This window comes from Euprymna scolopes, chromosome 15 (assembly GCF_053919585.1).
Source record: "Euprymna scolopes isolate OS-2025 chromosome 15, ASM5391958v1, whole genome shotgun sequence".
In the NCBI taxonomy this organism is placed as follows: Eukaryota; Metazoa; Mollusca; class Cephalopoda; order Sepiida; family Sepiolidae; genus Euprymna; species Euprymna scolopes.
The window spans coordinates 115,890,462-115,909,533 of NC_136496.1; the positions used below are offsets into that span (position 1 = coordinate 115,890,462).

The 19,072-nt window shown below is 35.2% G+C and overlaps 1 protein-coding gene across 2 annotated transcripts in view; it reads right to left on the reverse strand.

Annotated features, from left to right (window-relative positions):
• Positions 1 to 19,072, reverse strand: part of LOC145294078 (adhesion G protein-coupled receptor L1-like) — a 1,162,895-nt gene that overhangs the window by 725,614 nt on the left and 418,209 nt on the right. For both annotated transcript variants that reach the window (XM_080141133.1, XM_080141131.1), the window contains exon 2: positions 9,826 to 10,244. In XM_080141133.1, coding sequence (XP_079997259.1) covers positions 9,826 to 9,937 — 112 coding nt within the window. In that variant the 5' untranslated portion in view covers positions 9,938 to 10,244. The remainder of the gene's footprint in view (positions 1 to 9,825; positions 10,245 to 19,072) is intronic.

A 19,072-nucleotide genomic window follows, 5' to 3' on the forward strand; every position in this document is an offset into this window, starting at 1 on the left:
TATGGCATAAGGGTCTACTTCACAAGATTTCCAGCTACGGTATAACTGGAAATGTTTTCTCAATCATTAAATCATTTCTCTCCGATAGTCTCATAAGAGTAGTGGTAGATGGACAAAAATCGGAGGCCTGCAATATAAATGCTGGAGTCCCTCAGGGGTCAATCCTGGCCCAACTCTCTTCCTGATCTACATCAATGACCTCCCTAAACATATACTTAACTCATTCGTTGACATCCATGCTGATGACACGACTATCTACGGCAACACATCAAAGGCTGTGAATGACAAAGTTCTCTCTGAATCTCTCTCCTCTGATCTCGAGCGCGTGGTTCAGTAGGGGAAGACGGGGCTGGTTACCTTTAATGCATCCAAAACCAAACTCCTATCCTTACATCATCAACGCTCTGATCCCCATAACCAGCCACATCTTCCCCCACTGAACCACGCGCTCGAGATCAGAGGAGAGAGAATCAGAGAGACCCCTTAAAACAATTTTAGCCGGCTAAAAAAGCATAAAAGAACTGCCCGTAAAAAAATCCAATCATCTGAGGTCCCTAGCGCAGCTCTGCGACTTTTAGTTTTGGAGCAAATAATATTTGAAAATATGGAAACAGACAGAAAGAAAGACAGACACATAACCGTTAACATATTAGATTTTTTATTATTCTGTTTAGGATGTAATTGAAAAAAGCCTTATAGAAGATCAAAACACTTCTCTGAAGTAAAATTATACGAAGTGATATTGTTTCTTCACAGAACTTGTGATTATACGTGATATGTTCTGTCCTCATCTGCCGTCAACCAGTGATGCTTACATTTCCGGTGGCTACGATAATATCACCCCTGGCCACACCGGAAACTTTGGCCACCTGACAGGATATTATGTTGTCTTCGATTACTTAGTCTTCTCTTTTCCGTTAATAAAGCGTTTGTTTTGTTAGCGATAGTGTTTCATAGTGTTTGATAGTTCGTAATATTTTATTAATTTGATTGAACTATAGTTCAAAAAAGAAAAAACCGACAGCACTTCTCTTCACTTACACTGCATTTTGCTCGAACAAATCTCAGCTTTGATGTTTTTAGTCAACTTCCGGTCTCTCCCAATTCATCCCTATTAAAACAACCATTCCCCTCATATGTATGTAAATCAAAGCCAAATAAAAAAATCCAGCTACAAACAAGTTCTTATCTCTCATTTTTCCGTGATACCCGCATCCGATATGCTAAACAGGTGCACTATCGTTTTGTGAATAGTTTATTCTATCTTTATAATAGGATGACCATTACCAATATGGTGAGGTCTTCGTCTACGCCGGACACTGATAAATAGTAGACAGCTTTATTGCATTTTTTTAAAATTTATTTATAACTTGATATTTGAAAATAATAGAAATAAAAATCAAGGATAAAAACGGTGCTACGAACAGGAGAACACGTGGGTTTAATGACCGAGTCTCTGGTTTTGGTGGGGTTATGTTTGGATGACGATACCGTCTTGCGTATAACCAAGAACCACACTAGCATTGAATATAAATTGGGTGTAAATGGTGTATGTTAGCGAAGAAAGAATCTGAAAGATACACATGGACGTACATGCATAATTAAATAGATTTTAAAAAATGGAAATAAATTAGGACATAAATATCAACAGAAAAAGTCTACTACCTAAAACAGTCTTGTAAAAGAAAAATTAGATGAACAAAAAAGTTTTAAACAAAACATTTTTATACAAGAGATAAGCATATAAAAGTTACCTTTAGTCAGTTATGTAAACAAATGTTTGGTAACAAAAACGTCGTTTTAGTTACACGTCAAAATGTTCATAGTATTAATCTGTGCCTAGGTAAGTAATATAAATATGTGAGTATTTGGCAGCGTGGCACTATATGAGCGTTGGTTAATATTTTTATTAGTGCGTATATAGCTGTGAGTAGTAGTTCGTTTCTATTAGGTCGACTATCATTAGTGCATAAAAATGCGTGCGTGAGTTGGAGAAAGCGTGTATGTGAATCATTGAATAGTCTCCATTTGCTCTAACCAAAGGCACAGAGTATGAATATTGAGCAGACGTTCTGATGTCTTGAGAATTTTGGGGAGAACTGATTTTGTTATGTAGGGAAAATCGTAACTTACTTGACTAGCGTGCTTCAAAAGGTTAGTTGTGTAACAAAAAAAAATGAAAGAAAGGCTAAAATGGCGACATCAGTTGGTTTTAAGGTTGACGGTCACGTGAGCGACATAAAATCTAGCCGTTTCTATGCAAATGAGACAGGCTGAATAAAAACGGACGCGAAGCGAACAGGGTGCGAGTTGGAAGAACGTGTGCTACGTACGTAGTTGTGTGCAAGTCAAATTAAAAGAATGTCGAGTTGGAAGATTTAACAACAGAGTGTCGAGTTTTGGAGTTGTAGGGCACTATCGCTTCTCCGGGGAGGGTTACTTCTTTCTTTGGGGAACGTCTTGGGAATGCAACCAGCCTACCCCCCGGGGGGGGGGAATTATCCAACGATATCTAACGACGGCACATGTTGGAAACATCAACAAAAACGGGTCGATATGTCGTCGGGTATAACTGTCTGGCATGGGTCGTTTCTTGTGTGTTCATTACGTCGTTACAGGCAGCTTTCCGTCATCACATTAATGAGAGGAACTGCAGGCTGAAATAGAACACTTGTACAAAAATAGCGAACAAATGCATTTTTATAAAAATATATAATTTATTTAACAGTTAACAAGTAGGAAGCATATTTAGTCGACCCATTGCGTGCACACCAAACTACTATATCCTGCGCGTACGTGGCGCAAACTTCAACTGTTTAAAACAATACAATCATATTTCAATTATCTCTTTCTTCATTGAAAGAGAGAGAAAGGGAGTGAACGAGAGACATAGAGAGAGAACGAGAGAGGGGCATAAAAAGAGAGAATATATATTCATACAGGTTAAAAATTGTTTTGTTTTCGAATGCCTCATTGACGAGTTCTCCTGGTTTGACGTTTCAAATTCTAAGGTCTTATATCGTTTTGCCTTGGTTCAATATTATAAAGAAACTGTCATCCTTGGCTTGAGTCATCGCAGAACATTTTCAAAATCACAAACACCTGTTTTACACAATTGCACCGCACAAGTGCAGATCAAGTTAGGCACAAGGTTCATTTATGTAGAAGCCCTCAGCTTCCTCAAAAGGAGCTACGTCATTGTGCCACAGTTGGAAGATTTAACAAGGTGTTTAGTTTGGGAATCGGAAGTTTTGATAGCAGTGTGTCGAGGCTACCTGAGAAGTAGTTTAACCACATGTTCACAACATCTTATAGAGTTTTTAACAGCATATTTGATTATTATTTCACGTGGACGTGTTACTTTGGGGGTTTGAAACGATTGTCAGTGATTGAAAATGCATTCAGTTCACACGTTCATGTGAAAACTTGATGACTTTAGAAAGTGACGAGGAGAGCGAATCGAAAAGAGACGCTGGTAACTTATTAGAGTAATTTGCTATTCAGTCACGACAGCTTTTCTATTCATTCTCGAGTAACACTGAATATATTCATTAATATTTTTGTAATGGTTCCATGGGACGAATAAAAAATAACGCATACCAGCTCATACTTTTGAAGCAATGGTTTTTGTATCATTATTATTGAAGCTGTCTGAATTGTTAACCCGACGTAGACGATTGCATCATTTAGTGCACGTTTAATCAATTTTTGTTGCATTTCTAATCATGTATAAATTCAACTGAAAAATTGAAATTATGAAAAGAAAAAAAATCGATGCCATATCGGAAAATCGGTATTTTTTCTTTCGGTAAGGCAGGTCAAACCAAACGAGAAAACCAATCAATCAATAATGATATTAAATAATCAATTTAAAAATATCGATAGTGATTTCAAATAATCAATTGTTTTAGAATTTAGTGCTAACCTGCTCTTAGCCGTAATGATTTATATTTGGACTTGTCCAGTATGTATAAAAGTAGTTGACGTATGGGGGAATGGTGTCTACCCATACATCTTTCTCACACAACATCTATTTAGTATATCAACGTTATATTTTGTACTCTGTCTGTCTGTCTCTCTGTCTCTCCCTCTCTCTCTCTCTCTCTCTCTCTCTCTCTCTCTCTCTCTCTCTCTCTCTCTCTCTCTCTCTCCTGGCCTGGAGTTGGCCGGGAGTCTATTTACGTTAAGAATTAAAGTGACAGAAATAGAATTTCTTCACTTAAAAAGAAAACGTTATTTGGGAAAGACAAGTTTCAAATAGTTTATATACTCGAGGCCATTTATTTTTACATACGATTTAAAAATTAAATGCGCTTGTAAAACGTCAGACATTTATTTTTACAAGGAGTTACAAATAAGAATTAATGCAAAAAAAAATGATTTTCCCATCTCGGACGAGAATCGACCGTTGAACTCGCGTTTCACCGATGAGGTCACTACGACATCATTATATTTCACAGGGTCCTGGATATGACCTTAAACTATATGCAATGGTGAGGCCCCAGCTTGCAGGCTTTGGGGAGTGTAGAGCCACCCTTTAATTGCTATTGGTCCCAGACTCTGACCCGGAGTGGTAGTACCTGCTAGGGTCCCAACTATGGACTAAATAGAAACCGACTTGAAAACAACAAATATATTCTATTAAAAAAAAGTTCTTCAAAATCACTGGATTCGGCATTAAATAACCTGAAAATGATTGATATGCCGTAAAACAAAAAAAATACTTCACAGGTTCTGAAGCTTAACAGTAAGTTGGTTAAATATTATTCACTTATCAAAAAGGTTGAAGGAAGGGTGTCAGCGATTAAATCCGAAAAATTGGCTTTCACTAGATGTGTCCCTTTCTTTACGGTGTCATTGTTTTCAAGAAGAGGACCTAGGACTGTGGGAGTGATAGCTTTTTTCGATTCGTTCTACAAAATCAATTGGAACTGAAATGGTTTCATTTCCAAATGGGTAAAATTGTATAGTAAAACTGTATATAAAAAGACAATCGAATAACCTTCAATCAAGAACTGTCGAGGTGAAACTATCTTAAAAGTGTTGCCTTTATATATAAAGTTTTCTTGTTCGTCTAAGGAACGGTCTCTATCAAACACATTTGTCAATTTTTTCGTTTATAGACTTGAAACTTTATATATAGAGGGTTGAAACCTGTAGAAGTAATTTGATTTGTAATTAGCCGGTAAAAACAGCTGCTAAGGGGTCAAATTGAAAAAAGAGATCTTGGTAGGCGTAAGTCGTCTTAAAGTGCTCTTCTGCGCATGCGCAAATATACATTTATACGTTACAGTCGGTCAATTTTGAACTAATTCTTTATACATTTGACGATAGCTCAAATGGTAACGACTAAGGCTGGAGTGTTAAATGTTTTGGCTTCGATTCTAGTTCATGGAACCCAGGTCATTATTTTTTACTTTTTAAATCACTACTACATAGTAGGTACAATATAATAAGTAAAAGAGTATTTGCTCTATAATAATAAATATGAAATCTGTATTAATTAAGATGTATGTAATTTTACGACTGGGCAACACCGGTGGCGTGCTAGTTTATTATATAAAAATAAAAGCACAAACAGAATTCTTGAACTCACACTAGAATTCAAACGAACTTCTGTAAAAAAAAAAAAGAAAAAAAGAAAGAAAAAGTGGGGTGAACGGGGTTAATTCTTAAAAAGAAGACACTGCGCAATAAAGCAGTGCTAACATGCTCTTAGGCCAGCTACTTGTTAGGGTGCATCCGGTTTCTTAGTGTTCCGTCTATTTACCTCCCTTTTACGCTTATTCACTTGAAACTAGGCATGGTGCTCTTGGGATGTAAAGGTTATGGTGAATGAGGAGCCAGATTTATAGAAGACATCCCAAATGAGAAGCTGTGAACAGAGATATTTGTTCGCGTTACATTTGCATTTCAGTGTGATGATACAGTTTAGGGGAAACAGGGAGAAAGGAGAGAACGCCAAAGGCGGGCCACTTGAGTGAGAAAAACTATCGAAACTGTCAAAAATCCCCCAGCATTTGAGGACCATTAGAGTAAATCGATTGGAATTTGCTGATTGCTAGTTTCATCGAGTGTATTCCCGTTGAGAACACATCCGATCACATTCCACAGGGATGCAACATTGCGGTGATGGGACAAGCGCTGGAGCTTTATTGACAGTGTGGGACCTATTAGATTGCAGTCACATGTGTGTACCTTTTCTAACAGAAAGTAGCGGTTGATGCATCAGCCTACATATGACAAAAATACTCCAAAAAGTGGATTTGTAGAGATACAATGTACTGACAACAGGTGCGAGAAGTTTTCTAGCATGGTAGAGAGAGCCCATTTTCATACAACATTCTTAGTATTATATTTCATGCATTTGATGTAATTAATTTATCTTAGGAGTTTAAATGCTGAGCTCTCGGGTAGATTGCTATTTGTCATCAGTTGTTGAAAAGGTTTCTTATAATTGGGAAAGGAAAAGAGTTTTGTCTTCGTAGCATTAAATGTCTATGTCCCAATTTTACTAAAGACTACGCGATTTCATAAGGATTAGGCCATTGGCTTGGATAATCGCAGGTCATATTTTATTCTTGGGATGGTAGAAAATAAGACTATGATAACTTCAACGTGTACTTCTTTCTATTACCGGGCAAAGTAGATTCGCTAGGCACTTGAAAATCACGCTGTTCGTCCTGTTGCAAGCGAATATAAAGCCATTGACTTCCTAGCATCTTGCGAAGTATCAGCAAATAAGTCTTTACTTTTTTATGCATAAAACAATTTGCAGTCATATATATTTTTAGATATTTCATCAAATATCTATCTAAAAGCAATAACCACGCAATATAATGGTAATGTATATATAAAAAAAACTTACTGTAATATAACAATTATAGAAAAAAGAAAATAAGCGGAAAAGGACGTATTAAGAAAGAAAGAAATAGAGAGAGGTCAACAGTCATGATCTGATTGAATGTTTTATTCAAGAGAGACTTTATCAAAAATAAATATGATAAATTATCGTAGTTAATATTCATTTAATACAATGAGAATATTTAAACTGTTGCAGAAGTAGAAAATATTCATTTTAATTATTTATAGGCAATGAATTTAAAAAAAACAGACTTACGAAGGACAAATGCCATTAGAGGATAAGCGTTAATGTGATGAATTACATCAGTGAATAACAATTTTTTGTTTGCGTTTTTTTAAGCTAATTTAGAGCGAATCTGAATCCAAAAAACTACATTGCTTTTGTTCAATCAGGTCAAGTTTTCTTTTGTCTTTTAGCCCTGGACATGTTTTTTACGTTTTGTTCACATATAGACACGTGCGAAGCATTTTAGAAGGGGTTGGTGGGGTTAAAATGCCATGCTTTGATTGGAAATGATTATTTTAATGACAAAAAAGTATTCAGGTCTGATAATTTTTAGTTTTTAGGTTATGTCAAAAAGAGATCAGTTTGAGGTCGTAAAACCTCGAAAGTTTCCAAAAGTTGGTGCTCATCATACTCGAAAAAGGTCTTGCATTTACGGGAGCAATTGGTGTCTTGCAAAGACAGAAACGTCACCAATGATCCTCTAGTGAACAGAGACGGAATACTCTGTCCAGTGTTTCGGTGATGACGTTTCTTTAAGAATATTCTGTCCACTGCTCCACATTCAGCTCTGCTTAATGTGGAGCAGTTCACCAATGCTCTTGAGAAGGATAGCAACTGCTTCACTTACTTTTGCAAGACTTTTCCATGATTGACGAGGAAGAAGTTAAAAGCTGACACTTGCCTTTACGGGAGGAATTGATGTAAAGACAGAAACGTCACCAATGATCCTCTAGTGAACAGAGACAGAATACTCTGTCCACCATTGTTTTGCTGATGACGTTTCTTTCAGAATATTCTGTCCACTGCTCCACATTAAGGGTGGAGCAGTTCACCAATGCTCTTGACAAGGATAGCAACTGCTTCACTTTTGACGGTCCTCAGATCCGGCAGCTCATCAGAAATCCACTTTGAACATTCTATGAACGAAGTGGAATTATAAACATGGAAGCCATTTGTTCTGGCAGTGAAAAACTTTCTTGGCAACAATAAGGCCAGAAACTACGCCGAACTTGACAACAACATGCTGACTGCTTTAAGAAACCTGGACTGCAACATGAGAGTCAATATGCAATTGACATAATGCCCGGTTTCCTGATAATCTGTGTTCAATGAGTGACGAGCAGAGTGAGAGATTCCATCAGGACCTGAAAGAGATGGAAGCCAGGTATCCGGATCGTTAGGATGCAGTCATGATCGCTGACTACTGTTGGAATCTAAAGAAAGACCTCCCTGCCGCTGAGCATTCAAAGAGTTCGAAGAAACGGATGTTCAAATCAAAGTTTTGAACAATGGTGAAGAAACATGTCATTTACGTGTACTTGCTTTTATTCAATTTATTGTGATCGATGTTTCTATTAGGTAATCAATATATGTTGTTGGCAAAACATTTTTTCTCTTAAACCATATTGAGGATGATATGTATTTACAAAAATCAGCTGATAATACCACAAAATTGTAATTGATTTTTTCGCAAGATCTGAATTTTTTAAATCAACTTAAAACAAACCTGCCCTGATAGAGAGAAACGGGGCCTTTTTTATTCAGCAATGCAAAAATACCCTAAATTTGTTGTAGAAATTTATGTAACATTCAAAAAGTAAAACTTATTGTCCATCTTTAATAATAATGATGGATAATCATGAAATGATTGAAAACGATAAAAACAAAAAAAAATATGACTGATGGGGGACTAGAGAATAAGACGTTTCTGAATTTTTTGACCCGCTATGTTTTCTAAATAAGGGTGAGACAACTCAATTTGAACTATTGAGATACATGATCAATTTAATTTTTGTATTGGATTTTCTTAGTTAAAAAACTACTTGATCAAGTAGTTTTTTAACTAAGAAAATCCAATTTTATGACTAAGCAAGACGCAGTATTTTGAACGCCATGTTTTATAAATAAAGGGGAAACAACTCAAGTCGAACTATCGCGATACAAAATCAGCCTTGTAATAGATACAATTTACTATTAAAATTGGTAAAAATCGTGAAATAATAATTTTCTTAGTAAAAGAATATACGTGATTAATTTTTGGAATATGACATTTTCGTTTCGCGACAGGTATGTACAAGAAATATTTTTCTATACGCATTATTTGGATTCATCAGAGTACTGTTCTCACCTTCAGTGTAATTTCCACAAGGTTTCGGTCGATGTAACGTCTGACCTTCTTCAGGTGTATCATGCCAAATTCCCTAGGTCGACAGAAAGATCTCCTGAGTTCGACAAGATACACCTGAAGAAAGTCGGAGGTTACATCGACCGAAACAGGTGAGAACAGTAGTCCAATTAATCTAAATAATACTGTAACAGAGCTCAAATGAGCGCGTATGAAAATGCTAGCAGCAGCTGAAAGATTGATGGCAAGCGGTTGTATTAGCAGCAAGAGCAGCGTTTGAACGCGTATGCAAATTGGCAAGTGTGCTCTGGCTTTCATCTGAAGAAACAAAAAGGACACCATATGGTCGGGAAGAAAAAAGTCGATGGCAGGGGGGGGGGGCGGAAAGTGAGAATGGGCTGCATATGGTTATCCTGTAGTCGGAAGAAAGAGAAACGCAACCATACTAAATGGACATGTGACAGCGAGAGGCTATTTAAGCTGGCATCGAACGATTTATGTTAAAGAAAAAACGCCAACCCAGATTTTATGTGTTTATGTTTGTTTGCTCTTGCAACGCTACAGTACAGAAAGATAGGAGCATAATAATAAAGAAAGGTCTTCTACTTACCTAGGGATGGGACGGAGAGAAGCACTCCAATGTACGCAGACAACAACAGCAAATTACATTCTCCATATAGGAGAAGCCAACCAGTGTCGTAGAATCGCCAAAACTTCGGCATGGTGGGTTATATTTTCTTTTTCTCCTTTTTATTTTTATTTTATTATTTTACAGTATAGTCTGTGTGTGTATGTGAGTGTACCGTCAGAGAGGGGAACTTAAATAATTGCTCAAATAACACTGGGCCAAACTTTGAGAACTCCAATCACATTTTGTCCACAATTTTCGGAAGTAGTCGTACCCCATACCCAGTTATTGATTTTTGGAATGTTTTCAATAATCGATAGCTATTTTTTCTGTGAGTTGAATTTTACTTGAAATCTTTTTTTTTACGAGATGAGATGAGTCACACGTGATCTGTCCATGCCCTGAAAATATAAAGAATAGAAGTAATTAATGCTACATCAAAAGACACGAGGAAATTAGTATTGACTATTGGTAACAATTACTAATAATAATGGGTAGAGCGATAATATTTCGAAGATCAATAAAGTTTATTGGTGGAATAAATTTGTTTTTAATTGAAATTGTGCTGTACACAAACAGTATAATCGTGAGATTTCATTAAATAAAAACATATACTGTTTCGTGCTTATCTGCCCATTTTGAACATTTGCTCATCCCACTCAGGGTATCATATATTCAACATATTAATAATACTTGACGCAGTGCAATTATTATCAATTGTTGGGGGATTTTGTATTATAATAATTGCACAGCGTTCAGTATTATTCAAACGTTTAAGAAAATTGTGTGCCCATAAAATATATATATATATATATATATATATATATATATATATATATATATATATATATATATACGAGCAAACAGTTAATAAAACATGTTAAAAAACACTTTGAAGAAAGAGTTAAAAACACATTTAATCTGAAAAGGAAACACTTGATAAGTGGATAGTCCTTAATCCGCGGAGTTTTGAAGAAATATTTTCCTTCTCATCAGAGGGTAGGAATTAGCAAAATGCAGGATCGGATTTTGCATGCAAAAGTATTTGATGAAACAACAAATAAGTCAAAGATCTTACTTAATAACAAAAAAGTGAAACAGGGGGAATATGGTAAAGAAAAAAGTGATTACACATGAATGGATAGTCTGGTGGAGAATAAATAATCCAGTGACGGTAAAATCCAAATATATAACTTCAAGAAAGTTAATTGAATTTTTATATATATAAGTGGGTATGTGTGTGTGAGGACACTTCTCAACCTATATAATCAACGAATTTGTTATCTATAGACTTGAAAGTTGGTATATACGTGTTCAGACATGTAGAAAACTATTTAATATGTTTTTATTCGGAAAAAAGTTAAGGAGTCAAAATTGAACAATTAGTGGCAGATGTGGCAACAGTATTTCATCCTTGAACGTACTTGGTTCTTATACAGGGATTTTCATCAGCAGTGAGATATCTACTATAGCGGTAGAATGACCCCACTATTTTTCCAATAGCCTCGGCAACGGATTTGATGTACGTGTTCAATTTCAGATCAGGCGTAAAGATCAGACAGTAGTTTGTCAAAACATGCAACCTCACCAAGACGAGAGCTATTAATCTTAATTGATGCCAGACGGGGATCAGAGCGTTGATGATGTAAAGATAAAAGCTTAGTTTTAGATGCATTAGAAAAAAATTATTTAATGATTAAGAAAACATCTCCAGCTATCCCGTGGCTGAAGATCTTGTAGGGTAGATCTTTATGCCATATCCTTAACAAAGGCTCTTGATATGTTAAGGTCTATTGGTGATGGTTCTGATAGAGCACACTGTTCTGTTCAGGACCTTGTTTGTTATTTACCAAAACTGCAGGGGATCAAGCCGCTACTCAGCTACTTCGAACTTGACGGTCTGGGCATACAACTCTCCGCGTTCTTTATTATTCTTTTACAGAGGTTGCTGGTCTTGAAGGTGACTTTGATCGCAGTACATCTATTACGTTAGAAGCAATAGAAAAGTAATTTTTGTGCACAATTATCGCAGTACATTCTGGAGAGAAGCACGGTTGGCTGTTAAGTTTTTTGTTGGAATTTTTTTAAGGATATGAAGTGGTCTATACTTACAATTAACCATTCCGTCGGGTCTGATACTATAGAGGACACGTTATTTTTCAATATGAAACGCAAATGTAGATCTGATAGAAATGTACGGAGGCTATCCCATTTAACCACACAGTATCGATATACTGTACGATGGAGAGGTATATCAGAGGACTTATTACATTTTGTTTTTATCTTTTTATCTGAGACAACCGAGTGGTCTGAAGATCCTAGTGGAAACAGACCGAAAAATGAACATAGCTCAGCGAAAGTTGTGAGATAAAAATTGAGGAGACTTGCATACCGTCGGGCAGACGGATGGTTTCGTGAACAATCGGAGTTGGGTCATAAGCAAAGAAGAAATCGTGACAGAACCTCCCTTATCTGTAGTGTTTGACTGGGCCAACTATTCAACATCGTGAATATTGAAATCTCCACAGACGTGAATTTTAGCCGAAGGATGAGCAGACAGGATGTGGCCAATTTTCTTAGATATGCTCTTAACGATAGTAAGTCCGCCGTTGTGAGGGCTATAGATGGCAAATATAAACACAGTTGTGGCAACCCGGAAGCACATAAGGTAATTTAGGGTCTTCTCAGGAGATGTCCCTTACACATGGAAAGCCATGTAGTAATGGCGATTTTGGAGGTCAGATGTTGATGTTAAGTTAGAGTATCCTTTAATCACGAACTTATCTAGGGAAATAGCCGGTCCAATGCGAGTTTTGCTTAAAAATAACAGGTCTGGTTTGGTCTCCGGTAATTGGATTTCAACCTCTGGAAAGTTGGAGCGTAGATCCCTGATGTTGGAGGAGGAAACATGGTAGTGAGTTCTACGTGAAAGTTGGAGTTCTTAGCTATATATTTTTACTTTTGGAAATATTTTTAATTTCAATGCATATCGTTTTATTTAACGGGTTGAGACTGTTATGATAAAAAACTGAATCACCGTGAATTTCGATTAAAGTTCAATGTATCTATTTTATAGGTGCAGGGCATATATAGTACAAAATTTTGTTGAAATTCCAAGACTTCCATTTTTTCTTTTATATAACTCTTGTTTATTTCATCTTGGATCTCTTCATTACAGCCGTTTCGTTAATGAGATGACAGTTATATGATTTTGTTTTCATAAAAAATTTCTTTCTCATACACTCGTCAGATGTGATTTCCATCTGATGTTACGAACAAAAAGGTAATTTTGTACATGATAAACCTGGTGCGTTCGTTTGGAGAAAAGAAATTCCATCCTCTCGTTGTTACAGATCGGCCATCTTGGGTATGATTGAATCAACAAATATAGGATTTTCTATATTCATTTTTAGCTAGTTCGTACGTTACGCTTTGAAAAAAGAACATATTTTGAAGGCCAACCTGCTTTTAAAAATGGCTACATTCGCGATATTTACATTTAAAAACACTAATGTGACAACCCTAGACAAAATACGAGAGTGAATTCTCTTTTTTTGGTTGCTAGCTTTTTAAAGCAGTTTGGCATTCAAAAGTTGTATTTCATCCCTTTTCAACGTATATCATACGGAAAAACTATAGAAAGTTACTAGATTGGCCTTTCTAAAGACATTTCACAAATTTGACCTTTTTTAAAGCCGTTTCACTGACAAAAATTGAATCTTATACTCTACAATTTTTCTCGTGCTAAATTATTTTTCCACGACATTTGGAATAGTTTCAAAAGAAGAATTCTGAACACTACATTGAACAAGCAATCAATACCAAAATATTCACCGAAAATAAAAACGCAATATTTTTCAAAACTTTCCAATCTGCTTCAATTTTTTTCTAATATTTAAATCATCTTTTTACTATATAACATTTAGCATTGCAAAATGTTTTTTTCTCTGATGAGAAAAATATTGTTTTGGAATTGTCTGCTTGTAAGGGATTATTACGTTTTCAGTTGAAACTAAAAGACAAAATAAACAATCAATATTTGAATCTGTTTTTATTTTTATTTATACATTTTTATATATTACGCAACTTATACACACATAATATATAAAATATAAATCTGAATGTGTGTGTGTGTGTGTGTGTGGTCACGAATAGGCTCCTATATGGTTGACTATTTTTTTAAAAAGTGATTACATATAATGATAGATGTATCAAGACACAGGAATGGGTACGTTTGCTCTGGCACAACGGTGGTTCATTAAAAGTGTGGGGTCTGCGTTCGCGTCTGGTCCACAAAGTATGGAAATAAAAAAAATTTAAATAAAATAAAAATCGTTTACAAGCATTTTTAATATAGATGTACATAAGAATACTTTGATACGTATGTTTTAACTTAAATAGGGATGGTATAATAAAATTATGGGGTCTGCGTTCGCGCCTGGTCTCCATAGAATAAAAATAGGCACAAACTTTAATAAAGACTTTTCATATCTATCTGCGTAAGTATACTTTGATAATCATGTTTCAGTTTGAAGAAATATGGTATAATAAAATTATGAGGTTTTCGTTAGAACCTGACCTCCATAGAATGGAAATATGTCACAAAGTTTAACAAGGTTTTTTAATATAGATCCACAGAATATTGTGATAAGTGTTTCAGTGTGAACAGGTATGATATAATAAATTATGGGGTTTATCTATTTTATTTTTATTTTCATCACATTTTGCTTTGGTTTTGATACCACCAAATTTAACCCAAATTTACAACCCTTCCTTTTCATAACCTATCATACTTTCATAAATCAGAGTCCATTTTCTGTAGGCTGTTTTTGAACCCAGTCAACGATGGGTACTTTTGCTAGTATATATATATATATATATATATATATACACTTATTCTTCAGAATAGTATAATGCAATAGATCTACCGGTATGGAAATCCAGTGATTACTGGTCTTTTACCATACAATTTGGGTAGGAAAATATCTTTTTCACTGTAAACAAATATATAATTTCCCTTACTTTATGTTTTAAAAACTTTAAAAACTTAATTTTGATTTTCTATGTTTATTGTATTTAGCAAATTAGGTATAAACCATTATAATTTGCTAATATTTCCTCTTTTGAGGAGATGCGTAAACATCGAAAACCTATAGATTAAGGAGATAAACTTTTTTGAATTGTATTCTTTGTCTTGCATGTTATAAAAATTCTAGATTTGAAACTTAACAATTTCACCTCATAGAATTTAAATTACTAATTTATGATATATATATATTAGTTTTTGAAGTTTCTTTAAAAGTTTCGAAACTATAAAAAAAATGTCCTTCGTTGGAATATTATCTTGTCAATAAGTCAATTAATCTCCCTATCGCCGATTAGTCTTCCTTACATGAACAAACAATAGTACCAATGTTCTTAAAGGGTTCGTCAGTTGTTTACCATGAAAAACTGTTTTAAGGGTTTAAAAACAAACAGTATATTAAATCCTGGTTCCCCAGCAGTGTTGATCAAACACCACCTCCCTCAAAACACATGAACAAAAATATTTCCTGTCATTTAAAAAGTATTTCTTACGTGTATCACCGTCACTTTATGCACAAGTTAATGTGCCTATATACAAACTGCTATTTTATATAGTGTTTGGTTGAATCCATTCTTCTACTTATCACCCCAAGATATATATATATATATATATATATATATATATATATATATATATATATTACTTGCAAGCCGCCTAGCATTGGCCGGTCGTAAAATACGCTTAAATATGATATTTTGATTAATGCAGATTTCGTACTTATTATTACATTATATTGGACCCAATATATAGTAATGCTTTATTAAATTTAATTAAAATGGCTCGTGCGCTACCACCGAAAATCGATACTAAAACATTTCGATTACGATTTATTTTTTCCTTTGACGTTAATGCCAGAGTTATGAAGACATGTTTGCTGTAAGGCTAAAAATTAAAACATGAACGTATAGGTAATACGTTACGATAGGAAATTCCATTTTTTTTCACACTGTTGCATCGACTTTCCTCGGCTAAAACCCAAATATAAAGTTTCGCATCGGTTCGAATACCCTATATATTATGTTTCATGTCTGTAGACCAAAAACTGACAGGAGTTTGGTAGACAATATTTTTAAAACTAATATATATATATACGCATACATAAATATATAGAGAAAGATGTTTGTGTTTACTATAAGCTTTTTACGCAAATATTACGCAAGTATAATAGTTAAAGATGATCATCCCATAATAAAACCGAAAAAAAAAAAAATAACAATTGGGAATTAATTAAAATGAATGATGCGAAAAGGATATGCAAATTAGCTACACTTTTTGCAGATGAATGTAATTCCACGACTCATATAACAAAGTTGTATTTTTTTTTTAGTGAATAGAAACAAGGTTTTTTAATATGAATTTCAATACACAAAAAACATATGAGAAAAAAGAAAAGTTACAGAAAAAAGAAAAGTCTCAGGACTGGTACATATCACGGAACAAAATTGCTTTGAAACATGTCACCAATGATTAAAATCACAGCACTAAATCCCTGTTTCAATGACGAATATAAAAGGTGTAACGTGGTTGTTACATTTTCACTCCGACACACACGTTGCATATAAAAGTCTCGCAAAAGAACAAAGAAAAAAAACGACTTTTTTTTAGTTGAAATAAAAGGCATTTATTCATGATACGTTCCAAAAACTGCATTGCATCTTGCTTTAAAAGTCCCTTTGGTCGCTATGTAGTAAACAAAACTCCAGCGTGTTTACCACATGTTTTTTCTCCTCCACCGTCTACATGTCTGATTCACTCAAGTCGCAAACACGCGTTTTTTTTCTCTTTCTTTCTGCTGTAGCTCGCCTTACGCCATTTTTTTTTGTTTTTGTTCAACGTTCGGATTGCATCTTATTTCAGAAAATTCCTCTATCATCGAGTTATGCTTCCAAGTATACTGATCGCCCAGGTGGCTCGTTTTTATCTCAGTTTCTCGATTTATCTTTTCCTCTGCTGTGACGTCACCTTCCACCATTACTTGGTCATTGGCATATATGAGATGCCGTTTCTACTGTACACGCGTCAGCGGTTCCGTTACAAGAGGACGAAGACGACAAAAAGGGGAATGAAGACACAAAAGGGGACACAGACAAAAAATACAAAAAGGAACACAAAAAAGGATTGACACAAAAAAGGACGAAGAAGAGAAGAATGGGACAGAGACAAGAAAGGGACGAAAAAGAAGAGAAAGGTATCATCTGTCAGTTCTATAAAGGATATTCAAATGACGACTAATATAAAAAGAAACAAAAACTATCTGCCAGCACGTCATGATATGCTTAAATCTAATTGCTTCCATTCGTAATTAAAAGTTGAACAAAAAGAGGGCATTTTAAAAAGTGCTTCAAGAATCGAAGCCTGTAAATCATCAATAATTCAATTGCGAAAATGTAATCGACTTGTCAATCAAATTTGAGAAAAATGTTTGTTCCTAATTATAACAAAAGAAATTTAAAACTAGAAATATGAACAACCAAAAAATGTGGTTGCATTTCTGATAGTATTAATTTAGTATCTCAATCAATGAGTTTATTTGATTCCTAGTATTACTATCAGCGTCTTTGCGTTTTTTTTTCTTTTTCTTCGTTTTTGAAGCACTACTTCAAAATAGAAGTAATTATCGCCAAATTAAATTAATAAAAAATGACAAACCATCAATTCCTTGTAATTTAATTAAATCATTTTTAATCTAATTTTCTTAAATTACGCATTATCTAGATGCGTCCAAGTAAAACGCGATGCCTTCTTTGCGATTTCGAAAATGTGACGGATTAAAAGACTAACGGATTTCTCTTTAAAAAGTGCATGGTTACAAAATGGAGCATTTAAAATGATACCGACCCATAAGAATTCTAGGAGTCATAGTCATATTTTTTTTTATCTCCAGAGAACTAGACAGCCTGAATATTAAGAAGACTCAAGTGTCAGACCGTATATGTTCTTAACTCTACAACCCAGTTTTTAGTTTTGATTTGTTTGGTTTTGCAGCATATCAACCATCTTCGGTTTTTTTAGTCATTTTTGAAAAAAATGTTTTATGCTTCAAGTTTTAATGCCTTCTAATACTTATTCATACGATTTTATTTACCTTTTTAAATTACGCATAACAAACAATAGAAATTAAACACCATAACAAACAATAGAAATTAAACAACTTAACAAACAACAGAAATCAAAACGTGGATTCTGTTGGATTGTGTAGTGGACTTTCGGTCAGCGTTCAAGTTGTGGATAACTTGACATAGACTAAAGTTACTTCTCATGAAAGAGAACTATTTATGACACAATGGGAGATTCCATTGTGCACACATGGGCCAGTCTATTCCTTGGATTGTGATTGGCTGAATCACCTGATTGGATATGCTTGTACATAAATACAAGCCCTCAGTCCAGCTCAATCTGGTGTCTGTCTTGTGCATAAACTGGACCCTTGGTAAGTGTTGCTGCTATTATTATTGTTGTTGTTCTTGTGTGTTATTGACTAACACAGTTCTTTTGATTATTCTACATCTCCCCTCTTCCCCCCCACGAGTAGGCTGGGTTGTGTGAGAGGTGTATCTCTCTTTTAGGCCTAGTTTGTTGTGTGGTAGTAACCTAGAAAGAGCTCGGGGAATCCTTGATCGAAAGCGGGGGGATATATGTGTGGTTTGTTGTTGGGGTTTGGTTGCTGTGTATGTGCTATTACAGGGAGATAGTGGGAGATGCAAGAATGTAGTATCGCTTGAGGGAATTGTTGGTCCTAGTGCTGCACTTGGTATTGGGGTTGGTGCAGGCTTAAGTTCGCATTTTCTGAGGAAACGGCGGTTCCTAAGTGTGATCCTTCCAGATCCGTTAACCCTGATTCGATATTGTCGATCTGGTAGGGAACTGATGATTTTGCCCGTTGTGTTCCATCTGTGATGGACTGGATTTTGGATGGCTACAATGTCACCAGCTTGTAACGGTGGAAGGTTGTGGGTATATTTATTGTATCTTTCTACTATTTTTGCATTGCGGTGGTGGAGCATTTCCTCGCGATGTTGTGCCGCTGACACCCATTCAGGATGAGGCTTGTAAAGGATTGGCTGTGAAGGGATGGAGTCACGTAGTCGACGGTGAAGTAATAATTGAGCCGGTGATAGGCCAATGCTTTGGATTGGGGTATTC